Source organism: Limanda limanda, chromosome 9 (genome assembly GCF_963576545.1).
Source record: "Limanda limanda chromosome 9, fLimLim1.1, whole genome shotgun sequence".
Classification (NCBI taxonomy): domain Eukaryota; kingdom Metazoa; phylum Chordata; class Actinopteri; order Pleuronectiformes; family Pleuronectidae; genus Limanda; species Limanda limanda.
The window spans coordinates 873,045-887,272 of NC_083644.1; the positions used below are offsets into that span (position 1 = coordinate 873,045).

The window sequence follows — 14,228 nt, forward strand, 5'->3', positions numbered from 1 at the left end:
CAACAGCTGAATCTATAAATCTCCGTGGATTTACTTTCCCCTGAATTAGATGAATGCAAATAGATTCAGATTGTGTGTGGATGATATCTGGTGGATTTATTTCTGAGACTCTTACAGCCTGGACAGAAACCTGTCGACTTACTGGTTCTCCATCCTGTGTCTGAGCTTCTCCAGATGCCAGATGCTGCTCTTCTGGTGGACGGACTTGATTGGAATCTCCACCGCCTTCATGTGATACTGGATTGACATGTTGCCGTTGAGTGAAGTACAGATGTTTTGCGTAGAAGTTGAAGAAGATTTGTTGTTCATCAGGTTCCAGATCTTCTACGAGCAGCTGCTGGAAGATCTCCTCAGATTTGGCCTTGGTGTTCTCTGACCTTTCGTAAATACCTGCGAGCTCTATTCTCTTCATAAATGAGGAATCAGGATAAAGAGAAATCAACTCCTCATTGGCACGGATCCCTTTCTCTATCAGGCTCGGACTTGGGCGACTGTCCTTCTCCCAGATCTTCCATTTGTAGCTGAGTGCGACACATCTATTCAGATAACGTTTGTCCGGATGTAGCTTCAGAGCCTCTTCTGCCAAAGCCACAGCCTCGTCCATGGAGGTGAAGGTTCTGTAAAACCACAGCAAAGGTTTGATTCCACTGTTGCTGCTGACAGGGTTTCTCAGAATCTTTGTGGCTAACTCTCGTGCTCCACTTTGGTCTGGTTGTCCTTTCTTAGCGAGTTGCAGGAGGTAAATGGCAGCGAGGTACAGGTTCTCTGGATCCTGTTCCTTGGCTTTTCTCAGCTTCTCCATGATGTCTTCCTCAACCCCTGTTTCTCTGTGTTCGGACATGTAAGCTAACAATAACACGTGGCTGGTCTGCCACTCCACCACCTCCGGCTGCATCCGGATGGCTCTCTGGAAGTAATCATCTGCCAGAAGCTTCTGTTCTGCGCTGAACTTCATCAGAGTCCAGGCTTTTTCAGCGCAGATCTCCGGGTGCAGCTCGTCCTGCGATGGATCCTCAGTCATCAGGACGTCGATCTTTGACAGACAAGCCCGACTCTCTGCTTGTTGTCCCTGATGATGGTGCAGCCAGGCCTGGTTCCCGTAGGTCACCACCAGCCAGGGACCCTCCTCTGCTCCTCTCATCTGCCTGAAGGCCTCCTCGGCTCTGCTGAAGAAACTCCTGGCTTCTTCAATGGACCCCAGCTGGAAGTGGACGTACCCCTGAAGGTTGTAGATGTGTCCCAGCCACTTGCGTCCGTCCTCTGTGCCGATGTCCTGCAGCATGTCCTTGATTCTCAAAAGTTTGTTCCTGCTGGGCTCCAGATCCCAGGTGAAGTGGCACTGCAGCGCCCCCAGCTGGCCCTCCAGGGGTATTTCACTCTGAGCAGCACTGATGGAGATTAATTATAAACATTAAAACACATCATCAGTGGGTTGATATAAAATGTTCTGACAAAAGGATTCAACAACAGCAAAATAACAATGACTAAAGATCCTGATTTACTTCAATTATAATTATCTTAACGAATTGTCTTTTAAACTATTTCATATCTCATTTGTTTTTAGTGCTGCCTTGTGTGACTTCTGTAATCTTGCTTTTGAAAAGTTGTCTATAAATAATAAAGATAAATATCAGACCCTGGGCTGATGTCAGTATTAGGGACTATTACATTTATAATATAAAATTATCATTTACAGCCAAAGTATACATTTAAAAATGATTCCTAAGATGATGTTATCCAACCATTTTGACAAAGTTTAACCTTCAACTTTATTATAAAGAATTATAAATAAAAGGAAAACACAAATGCAACCGAATGGGAAGAACTTTCAAATCCTTTCTGCACCGTTTATCGTGAGAAATAAAAGTTTTCATATCAACATAATCACAGACACAGATATGTCTGTGAATGTCAGTGCTGCTTTAATTCACATTATTCTTATTAATAAGGTCCATACACAAGATGATGTGATGAAACAAACACTGTCACTGATTTAAAGGATCATTAATGTTCATGAAGAATCATGAATGAAATGAACTCACCTCATCTCGTCTGTGTAAACGTCTGACTGCGGAGCAGCGTTATAAGGAGCTGACGAGGCGACGCGATACAAATTGAGGCGAACTGTCACCTTCACTTTCACAGACAGTTAATTTTCATTTGTCTGTAAAAGAAATATTGATCAACTAGACCTCTGGGAACCTGGGTGTGTCTCTCGACAGTCGACTCTCCCTCACTGCAAACATTATATTAGATCCACATCAGGACACAAAGTCCACAAATCTTCCAGGTCAATCAGACTACACCTTGAATAAAGTCTAAACTAACCAGTTAGTAGCACTTACACGTTGCACTTTGTAGTTTGGGTTTCTTGAAGAAATGTTTCTTTCTTGATTCTTGTTGTTCTGTTTTGTTCCTCATGGTTGATGCTTATTGTGAGTCGCTTTGGATAAAAGCGTCAGCTCAATGAAATGTAATGTAAATGTAAACTTTCACACACACAAACACACATACAAACACAAACACACACACACACATTCACAAACACACACACACACAAACACACACATAAAAACAGACATTTGTCTTTCATTTGTCTGTAAAAGAAAGGCAGATCAACCTGGTAGGAACCTGGGTGTGACACCTGACAGTCAACTCTCTCTCACTGCCAACATTACTGTAACAACACATTCCTGAAGATGAGGGCCGGCTCCTGGCATAGGCGACTAAGGCGGTTGCCTAGGCGAAAAAAGCCGAGAGGGCGCCACAAGAGGCTGATTAATCATGACATGATACATATTTTAACCAATGCAGTGACGTCACACCATCGTCCTCTAACCCCGGGGTCACAACGGAGGCAGAAGCACCGCAAAGCGCCTCGAAAAGCTGTGCGCCTCCTTTCCGCACCCATGCATCCATTTGCAAAATGAAACACTCTTGTAAAAACTATACACTAATTTATCAAAACCATATTTTTTTACCATATGAAACACACACGCTTCATATGACTTAATTCTGTTTGAGCCAGTTACACACTGTTGTTGCTAACCTGAAACACTTTTAGCAATTCTACTCCTCGGGTTAGAGTACTGTAAGTGAAGTACACAGAGAAAGTGCAAATAGACAATAAACTCACCAAACTCTACACAAGACCAATGCTGCAGTCTCATGAAAATATCATTTATTTCTCTCCATATTCCCAAATCAGTCAACATGTCAACATGGAGAATCACAACAAAACACATCCCAGTTTTCATGCTACTATAAGAGTGTGCATAACACGGTAAGCTCAGCAAATATCAGACTAGCAGAAAATTCTGTGTCCAGTTCAGGTTTCATTGAGGGGTACCTGAGCCTGGGGCCGGAGATCGTAAACCCCCCACCGCCATGCAGAGAAAAGCTCTTTGATTGGGTTTAGAAAGGGAGAGTATGGTGGAAGGTATAGTTCTGTAAACTGTGGATGGTGTTGAAACCAGTTCTGGACCAGAGCAGAGCGGTGGAATGACACATTGTCCCAGATGACAGTGTATTGCATCTGGAGCCTGTGGTTTACTGCTGTGACGAGGTTGTGCAATCGCTCCAAACATGTGAGAATGTGAGGTGTGTTGTAAGAGCCCCTACTGGCATGACGGAGGAGGACCCCATTCTGTGTAATGGCAGCGCAAAGGGTGATGTTACCCCAACGTTGCCCTGGGACATTGATTATAGCCCCATGGCCAATGATACTTCTGCCTCTCCTTCTAGCTTTTGTCAGGATGAACCCTGCCTCATGTGTATATGAATTCATGCAGGATTTCCTCAGCATCCATCTGTAAAACTCTCCGAAATACAGTGAAAGACAAGATTGTGTAGTTCAGCATAGGTCTGGTATACAGTACATTTACATGATAAAGGCTACGTGTGCAGTATGCAACATCACATTGCTAAAGAGAACAATACATCCCTCAACATACTCATGCTGCAGTCTTCTCCTCCTCCATGGATTCCCCCTCTCACCCTCACTCTTCTTCTTTTTTGAGCACAAGCTCCTTTTAGGTTGAAGTCAGGTGAACTCAGCTGCTGCTTTTGTTTAGTGTTTAAACCTGATTGGTGTGTCTACAATTAAGCAGTCATGTGTTTGCACACCTGATGGCTGTGTTTAACCTATTGGCTCATAGGGGGGCGGGGGGGTTGCAAGGAAGTGACATCTTCATATACTTCTGTGTTTAATGTATACAAGTGTGTTTAGTGTTTTGCAGATCACTGTGTGTATTGTTTTGCAAAAAGTCTGAAACTGACATTGTGCTTATGCAGATCTGTGCCCATGTTTTGCTCCTTGAGTGTAAGGTTTTGATAATTGTGTAATACTTTTGATTTTAGTGTTTATGCAATCGAAAAAAAAACTGTAAGGAAAATATGCCACCTGCTGCCACCTACTGGTGTAGATTGATAGATGATGATGATGATGATGATGACTATTTGTCCTGCAGCATGTCCTTGATTCTCAAAAGTTTGTTCCTGCCGGGCTCCAGATCCCAGGTGAAGTGGCACTGCAGCGCCCCCAGGCGGCCCTCCAGGGGTATTTCACTCTTAGCAGCACTGTTGGGAGATTAATTATAAACATTCAAACACATCATCATTGAGTTGATATAAAATGTTCTGACCAAATGATTCATTCAACAGCAAAATAACAATGACTCAAGATCCTGATTTACCTCAATTATAATTGTTTTAAGGAATTGTCTTTTAAACTATTTCATATCTCATTTGTTTTTAGTGCTGCCTTGTGTGACTTCTGTAATCTTGCTTTTGAAAAGTTCTCTATAAATAATAATGATAAATATCAGAGCCTGGGCTGATGCCAGTATCAGGGAGTAATACATTTATCATGTAAAATGATCAATTACAGCCGAAGTATACATTTAAAAATGATTCTTAAGATGATGTTATCAAACCATTTTGACAAAGTTTAACCATCAACTTTATTTTAAAGAAATAGAAAATAAAGGAAAACACAAATTCAACCGAATGGAAAGAACTTTCAAATCTTTTCTGAAATTAAAGTTTTCATATCAACATAATCGCAGATACAGATATGTCTGTGAATGTCAGTGCTGCTTTAATTCACATTATTCTTATTAATAAGGTCCATACACAAGATGATGTGATGAAACAAACACTGTCACTGACTTAAAGGATCATTAATGTTCATGAAGAATCACGAATGAAATTAACTCACCTCATCTCGTCTCCTCTGACTCTGCAGCTGTGTGAACGTCTGACTGCGGAGCGGCGTTATATGGAGCTGACGAGAACTTTGATTTGTGATGTAATGTGGATTCAATGTTGTTTGTTCATGGACTTTAACACAGAGGAAACCATCTTGTAATAAAGACGCTGAGTCGACATGATAACATGTGATCATGGTTGTTTTCTTGGTTGTGAACCAGGTCACCACAGAAGCCACCGACATCGCAGCCACTCCAAGTCTCCAGAGAGGTGAGAGGCTTCAGATCATCAGGATCTCCTCCAGTCTGGTTCATTATCGCTGATAAAGTGTGAATCACTCTTTTAAATATTTGCACTAAACAAGATTTTGTGTGTTTCTCCTCACAGGAGTTCAAAAAAGAGTCACAAGAAGAGCCGGAGAAACGAGTGACCTCGTTTTTTATTTAATATCTTTTTCTTTTTCCCTCGGAGCCTCGTATGAAACGTGACTTCTGTTTTTATGGTCGTGTCGTTCTGAGTCTGTGTGAAGCTTTTCAGCTTCATTCTGAAAAACCCCAAACACAGATAAACTGTGGCCGTCAATGAAAACATCTGTAAGTGTAGGAAATGGTTTTGTTGCAAACGTTTTCTGTTGATTGAGTTTATAAAGATTCTGATCGATTGGTCCTGAGTCTGAGGAAGTTTTGATTCCCGAGTCCGACCAGAGGGATTTTCATTACGTCTCATTAATGTTCACTTGGAGGTCAAAGGTCTCAAATGAAACTAATTCTTCCCTTGTAAACGTGTTATCTGAAGAAACGCCTCATGACTCAAAGATAAACTGATCAGAGGTCACGGTGACATCATTTTATGAATGGAATATAAACACTTGGAGGTTCTGACACTGCTCAGGTTGGCGTTTCTAAGCCACGCCTCCTGATGGTGAACTCCTCCTTTATGCTTTTGACTTCAAACATCAGAACGTTCAGGACATTTCTGCTGCTGTTTGTCTTTACTTCTTTTTAAAAATATTCAACTTTTGCTGTATTTTAATCCCACAGTTAAATAAATGGAGAAAATCTCTTAAAAAACTTCAGCCGTTTCAAATGTTTTTGATTAGTATCGTGTCTGTGTATGAACTCTCATCTGCTGTTAGAGGAATGTTTCTTCTTCTCTCGTCGCTCTCCACTCGTTCACTTCACACTAACGAAGCTGTGTTTCATTCTGCAGATGAATTTGTGTTCGTCACTGATTCACTGACAAATTACACATCCATGTTTCCTGCTGATTCAGCTCCTGCTCAGGTTCTTCAGCTTCAGCAGCTCGGCCTTTTCTACTTGCAGAAAGTGATTTACAGCAAATGATTCTGAAATCGTGGATGTGAGAGATAAAGTGTTAACCAGCACGTTTTAACCTTTGGACACATGAAGTTCTCATATTTAATATTGACAGCAGCAGCTTTTAGAAGTTGTGGTTTTATCACAGATTTCTTTCAGGGAAACACGAGACACAATTAAAGACAAAGTGTTTATAGCATTAGTACAGCTGAAATACTCTGTGCATTCAAACCTGTTCATATATTCAGGTTAAACTACAAATTAACAATTAACATTCAATTTAACAAATACACTTTACAGAGTTCAATTTTCATCACCCAAAACATTAGTAAATTTCATACAGAGTCTGTTCTGTTTAATAAACTTGACAAAGAAGCTGTTTCTTAAAGGAGCAAGCAAACATTTCCTCCACATCAGCAACACATGATGACTGCAGCCAGTTTCCACTGAATATAGTTTTTAAGAATATGTTTCAATGTTGTCTTCCTCTAATAATAATGTATGAATCTTTCATACCTGAAACCTGCTGTTACATATGCATCACTATTATTAACGTAAATATTTCAACCACTCTGAAAACAATAGAACAGGTATTCTACAGATATAGAAATTATATTGAAGACTTTTTAATACGTATATATTATCACCACCACCAGAACATTCTCAAGCTACATGTGGTTAAACTCAAACATTTCCTCAGGATGAAAAACCAACTCCTCGACTTTCCCCTGTCAGTCACTGTGTTGTGATCCGACTCCGTACGAATACAAGCTGAATTAAAATGTGATCATCGCTGTTCACAACAGCTGAATCTATAAATCTACGTGGATTTACACTCCCCTGAATTAGATGAATGCAAATAGATTCAGATTGTGTGTGGATGATATCTGGTGGATTTATTTCAGAGACTCTTTCAGCCTGGACAGAAACCTGTCTACTTCTTGGTTGTATCTGATCTTCTCCAGAAACTGGATGCTGCTCTTCTGAACGTAGGACTTGATTGGAATCTCCACCACCTTCATGTGATACTGGATTGCCATGTTAAGCTTCTGTTGCATGAAGTACAGATGTTTTCCGTAGAAGTTGAAGAAGACTTGTTGTTCAGCAGGTTCCAGATCCTCTGCGAGCAGCTGCTGGAGGATCTCCTCAGCTTTGGCCTTGGTGTTCTCTGACTTTGCGGAAATATTTGCGAGGTCCATTCTATTCATAAATGAGGAATCAGGATAAAGAGAAAGCAACTCCTCATGGGCACGGATCCCTTTCTCTATCAGGCTCGGACTTGAGCGACTGTCCTTCTCCCAGATCTTCCATTTGTAGCTGAGTGCGACACATCTTTTCAGATAACGTTCATCTGGATGTAGCTTTAGAGCCTCTTCTGCCAAAGCCACAGTCTCGTCCAAGGAGGTGAAGGTTTTGTAAAACCACAGCAAAGGTTTGATTCCACTGTAGCTGCTGAAAGGGTTTGTCAGAATCTTTGTGGCTAACTCTCGTGCTCCACTTTGGTCTGGTTGTCCTTTCTCAGCAAGTTGCAGGAGGTAAACGGCAGCGAGGTACAGGTTCTCTGGATCCTGTTCCTTGGCTTTTCTCAGCTTCTCCATGATGTCTTCCTCGACCCCTGTTTCACTGTGTTTGGACATGTTAACTAACAATAACACGTGGCTGGTCTGCCACTCCACCACATCCGGCTTCATCCGGATGGCTCTCTGGAAGTAATCATCTGCCAAACGCATCTGTTCTTTGCTGAACTTCATCAGAGTCCAGGCTTTTTCAGCGCAGATCTCCGGGTGCAGCTCGTCCTGCGATGGATCCTCAGTCATCAGGACGTCGATCTTTGACAAACAAGCCCGACTCTCTGCTTCTTCTCCCTGATGATGGTGCAGCCAGGCCTGGTTCCCGTAGGTCACCACCAACCAGGGACCCTCCTCTGCTCCTCTCATCTGCCTGAAGGCCTCCTCGGCTCTGCTGAAGAAACTCCTGGCTTCTTCAATGGACCCCAGCTGGAAGTGGACGTACCCCTGCAGGTTGTAGATGTGTCCCAGCCACTTGCGTCCTCCCTCTGTGCCGATGTCCTGCAGCATGTCCTTGATTCTCAAAAGTTTGTTCCTGCCGGGCTCCAGATCCCAGGTGAAGTGGCACTGCAGCGCCCCCAGCTGGCCCTCCAGGGTCATTTCACTCTGAGCAGCACTGATGGGAGATTAATTATGAACATTAAAACTAGGGCTGTCAAAGTTAACGCGTTAATCTATGAGATTATTGTGCCCGAGATTAAGGCGATAAAATATTTTAACGCAGTTAACGCAACTTTGTTTCCTTGCGGTGTGCAGAAGAAAATTCAGCTCTTCAAGCAAGCTGCCAGCGTCGCCCTCACCGGTGACCACTGGATGTCAGTCAGCACTCAGCAATGACAATCACCTGGGTGTCACAGCTCATTTTATTGACAATGTATGAAAATTTAGATATTTTGCATTGGAAGTAAAAAAAAAAAAAACAGAGGCGCGATATACAGCGGAGAACTCCTCGACGCACTTCAAACACAGCCCGTCAAAAGATAAGTCCCGTCTGAAGGAAAGCACAGCAAACAAGGACAGCAGGAAGAGTCGCTAGTTCAAGATGTTGCACCCGGGGGAATTCTGCCTTGGAGGTTATCAAACGGATCCAGCGAAACAAGGGTCCGCTTGCTGCCACCCTGGCAGCGAGCGGACCCTCAGCACTAGACCAACCGCTATGTTGATTGCACCGGAGCTGGCTAAACTGGAGAAGTTGGAGAAGCTACTTGAACCAGGCAGGCAACTCCACTCTTTCCGTCCTCTCATGTGCATTTTTTTATCTTCTTCGAACTGTGTGTGTGGGTGTGTGTTTGTGCGCATGTTCGTGTGTGTAGTCCTACTCTGCGCTGCACGGCGCTAGCCCCCGGAGCTAACCGGGCTGCTAACCGGAGCTATGGGCAGTGGGCTATGGGCAGTGGGAGCTGGAGCTAACTGCTCTAGCCCCCACTGCTCCCACTGCGGGTCTGCACTGGGGAGCTGGGGCTCTAGCAGCCAGGCTTCGGCCCACCTGACTCTGGTTCAAAACGATATGGTTGCAAGATTGTATCTTCGTCTCCAGCACTCAAAACAGGTCAATCTGAGGAGGGCTGTTTTAGACGGGGTAAAAAGGTGCTGTTTTAAATGATCCTTGTGGTATTTTGACCAAAATATGTTACAGACATTTCATTAACACCTCAAGGAACCATATCAACTGTGGTAAAATGGGCATACGATGGGACCTTTAAAGTAGCAGAGATCTTCCTGTTTTCCATGTTTGTTTGCACTTCTGTCACACCGCGGTGAGGTTTGTCTTGTCTTGGGGTTTTTGTCTCGTAACTTCCTGTTTTATTTTGAAATCCTAACTCTCCTCTCGTTTCAGGTCACTTGCCCTTCCTCATGTGTCACCGGTCTGATTGTCTCTGATTGTTTCCACCTGTTCCCTTCACCCTCATGTGCTTATAGTCTGCATCTCCCCTTTGTCTTGTGCCGAAGTGTTTAGTTCTTGTTCGTGCACCTAAGCCTTACCCACAGTCATTGTCGTTTTTGCCAAAGAGTTTCTTGCTACGCCACGTAAGTTGTTTTCTGTTTCCTCCTTGAGAGTGATTTTTTTGTTTGTTAAAGTTTTCCAGTTTAGCTTTGTTTTGTGTTGTTTGTAAACTGTTTTTCTTCCTCCCTTTTTGAGCGATTTATGTTAAGAGGGATTTAGTTAGTTTGTTGAGCCTCCTGTTTAGGTGAGCCTTTTCTTTTGCCCCATTTATTAGTAGTTTGGTTTTCCTCCTTCGGGAGCGCTTTTGATTTCTTGCTCTTGCCATTTGTTTGTCCTCCTTCGGGAGTGGTTTGTTTAAAAGCTTTTTCTTTTTCTAGTGTATGTTTTGTATTTATTAGGAAGTTCTTTTTTCCCAGTTATTGCTTGCCAAGTATTATATTATTATATAGATATAGTTAGTGAGATTTTCATAGCCTTCTTGTTTGTCACTCTGCATTGAGGTTCTGAAATCAATAAAGTGTGCTGGTACGTGATATTCTCTGCTTCGGAGTCCTCATTCCAGTCCAGGCCTGACAACTTCAAGTTTTTGCACTTTAACATGACAGATTTGAATGTCAGTTCAGTTTACCAAGGCCACTTGTTATGCTGTTGTGAGTGTTGTTCAATGTTAAAGATGACAGTACCACCAATGGTGTCTCAAATACACCTTTTTTTACCTTTTACTAATCTGGATGTTTCACTGAAGAAAGAAGCAGTGTTATTGTTTCCAAGGACATTGGGAATATTTTCAGCTGTGTTTTTTTTTTTTTTTTTTTACACAATTTATCATACATGATATTTAACGACCTGGCTGCCACTCTATAGGTAGGTGTTATAGGCCTGAGCCTCTTTGAAAACACAACATTGTGTAAAATACAGGCTGTCTGAAGTGATTACTCGTTCATTTATAAGATTTAGTCTTTAGAAGAAAGACAAACTTTTAATCGCGATTAATCTAGATTAATGAATTTCAAAATGTGAGATTAATAAGTTAATTTTTTTTAATCTATTGACGGCCCTAATTAAAACACATTGTAATGTAAATTTCCACTGATCCATGTCCTACTATTGTTTTTGACTGTTTTCTGTGCTCTCCTTTTGTAACAGTGATGCCAGACGGTCCTGTCTGCTCTCTGTTTTGTTTCCTGTTCATCACATTGTATGAAAACCTTTCTTTTTATCTTCTTGTGGTAACCACGATGCAGACTGTGTCAGCAACGGGGAAGAACACAACTGTGTTGTTCAGTGTTCACCACGACCTGACCTCTCTCACGAACGTCTTTCTAACTCTGACTTGACTCTGTATGTCGATGGGTCCTCTTCACGTGACCTTGTCTCTGGTACTAACTGTGTTGGTTTTTCTGTTTGTTCAGATAAAGATGTTCTCCTCGAGTTCTCTTCCTCATCACCTCTCGGCACAGGCAGCACAGAAGTATGCAAACTGGCTACATGTAAAACACCCACAGTCTGCACTGACTCCCGACATGCATTCAGTGTAACTCATGATTGGGATGCCCTTTGGCAATTAATACATTTCTTCTTTCAAACAACAGGCTGTCACACTCACATCTGACATGTCACTTCCTCTTTTTCATACACAGACAGTATGTATCACTTCTGAGATGTTCTCCTCTCTCTCTGCAGTACAGTCCACTGTTACTCCTCCTGAGATCTCCCTATAAAAGACCTCTGGTGTTATGTTCGGAGCTGGTGTGTGGTGTAGCCCTGACAACAAACCCTGTTTGCCAAAACATTTCTTTCCTCATTATGCTAAAGTTAACTCATGGTCAAGATCACACATCTAAAGTGGGCATGTTATCTGTGAGTATTGAATGTTTGTTTACGAAAGGTTTCTCCAACTTTGCTCAAAAATACTGTCAGGCATGCGTTATCTGCGCCACACACAATGTTGACCGGCCAGGCAGCACACCCAACAACTACTCAACCTTTGATAAATATCACACCCTGGGCTGATATCAGTATCAGGGAGTAATACATTTATAATATCAAATTATCAATTACAGCTGATGTATACATTTAAAAATGATTCTTATGATGATGTTATCAAACCATTTTGACAAAGTTTAACCATCAACTTTATTATAAAGAATTATAAATGAAAGGAAAACACAAATGCAAACGAATGGAAAGAACTTTCAAATCTTTTCTGTAATAAAAGTTTTCATATCAACATAATCACAGACAAAGATACGTCTGTTAATGTCAGTGCTGCTTTAATTCACATTCTTATTAATAAGGTCCATACACAAGATGATGTGATGAAACAAACAATGTCACTGACTTAAAGGATCATTAATGTTCATGAAGAATCACGAATGAAATGAACTCACCTCATCTCGTCTCCTCTGACTCTGCAGCTGTGTGAACGTCTGACTGCGGAGCGGCGTTATATGGAGCTGACGGCGTGACGCGACGCGAGCTGAGGTCAACTATGAACACTTGGAGGTTCTGACACTGCTCAGGTTGGCGTTTCTAAGCCACGCCTCCTGATTGTGAACTCCTCCTTTATGCTTTTGAGTTCAAACATCAGAACGTTCAGGACATTTCTGCTGCTGTTTGTCTTTACTTCTTTTTAAAATATTCAACTTTTACTGTATTTTAATTGCTCATTCAAATAAATGGAGAAAATCTCTTAAATTTCAGCCGTTTCAAATGTTTTTGATTAGTATCTTGTCTGTGTATGAACTCTCATCTGCTGTTAGAGGAATGTTTCTTCTCTCGTCGCTCTCCACTCGTTCACTTCACACTAACGAAGCTGTGTTTCATTCTGCAGATGAATTTGTGTTCGTCACAGATTCACTGACAAATTACACATTCAGATTTCCTGCTGATTCAGCTCCTGCTCAGGTTCTTCAGCTTCAGCAGCTCGGCCTTTTCTACTTGCAGAAAGTGATTTACAGCAAATGAATCTGAAATCCTGGATGTGAGAGAAAGTGTAAACCAGCACTTTTTAACCTTTGGACACATGAAGTTCTCATATTTAATATTGACAGCAGCAGCTTTTAGAATTTGTGGTTTTATCACAGATTTCTTTCAGGGAAACACGAGACACAATTAAAAACAAAGTGTTCAATAGCATTAGTACAGCTGAAATACTCTGTGCATGCAAACCTGTTCATATATTCAGGTTATACTACAAATTAACAATTAACATTCAATTTAACAAATACACTTTACATAGTTCAATTTTTATCACCCACAACATTAGTAAATTTCATACAGAGTCTGTTCTGTTTAATAAACTTTACAAAGAAGCTGTTTCTTAAAGGAGCGAGCAAACATTTCCTCCACATCAGCAACACATGACTGCAGCCAGTTTCCACTGAATATTTTTTTAAAGAATATGTTTCAATGTTGTCTTCCTCTAATAATAATGTATGAATCTTTCATACCTGAAACCTGCTGTTACATATGCATCACTATTATTAACGTCAATATTACAACCACTCTGAAAACAATTGAACAGGTATTCTACAGATATAGAAATTATATTGAAGACTTTTTTATACGTATATATTATCACCACCACCAGAACGTTCTCAAGCTACATGTCGTTAAACTCTAACATTTCCTCAGGATGAAAAACTAACTCCACGACTTTCCAGCTCACTGTGCCTGTCTCCACCCGTCAGTGGATCAAAAACTTCCTGACAGACAGGAAGCAGCAGGTGAGGCTGGGTGAAACAACATCCAGCACCCGGTCAGTTAGCACCGGTGCACCTCAGGGATGCGTGCTCTCCCCACTGCTCTTCTCTCTCTACACAAACGACTGCACCTCAGGAGACCCATCTTTTGAAATCCTTAAATTTGCAGACGACACTTCAGTCAAGAATAATGATGAGTCTGCATACAGGCAGGAAGTCGAACAGCTGGTCCTGTGGTGCGGTCGAAACAATCTGGAGCTGAACACGCTTAAAACCGTGGAGATGACAGTGGACTTCAGGAGGATCCCCCCCAGCACTGCACCCCCTCACCATACTCAACAGTACTGTATTGGCTGTGGAATCGTTCAGGTTTCTGGGATCCACAATCTCCTGGAACCTGAAGTGAGAACCCAACATAAATAAAATCATCAAGAAGGCCCAGCAGAGGTTGTACTTCCTGCGCCAGCTTAGGAAGCTCAATCTGCCT

The 14,228-nt window shown here is 41.9% G+C and overlaps 2 protein-coding genes and 1 long non-coding RNA gene across 3 annotated transcripts; 1 reads left to right on the forward strand and 2 right to left on the reverse strand.

Moving 5' to 3' along the window:
• Positions 1-111: 111 nt before the first annotated feature.
• On the reverse strand, positions 112-2,047 carry LOC133010478 (interferon-induced protein with tetratricopeptide repeats 1-like). The gene is given in 3 exon segments (XM_061078067.1): positions 112-250; positions 252-1,388; positions 2,043-2,047. Coding segments are annotated over 3 exon segments (1,281 nt in total).
• A 3,283-nt stretch (positions 2,048-5,330) lies between these two features.
• On the forward strand, positions 5,331-5,873 carry LOC133010901 (uncharacterized). Its single transcript, XR_009680701.1, has 2 exons — positions 5,331-5,478; positions 5,596-5,873. It is a non-coding gene; the product is annotated as an uncharacterized LOC133010901 (long non-coding RNA).
• Positions 5,874-6,843: 970 nt separating this feature from the next.
• On the reverse strand, positions 6,844-12,432 carry LOC133010480 (interferon-induced protein with tetratricopeptide repeats 1-like). The gene is made up of 2 exons (XM_061078069.1): positions 12,428-12,432; positions 6,844-8,708 (listed from the first exon to the last, which is right to left on the reverse strand). Exons 1-2 carry the CDS (start codon positions 12,430-12,432, stop codon positions 7,421-7,423), a joined length of 1,293 nt encoding a protein of 430 aa, XP_060934052.1. The 3' UTR covers positions 6,844-7,420.
• Between the last annotated feature and the right edge of the window lie 1,796 nt (positions 12,433-14,228).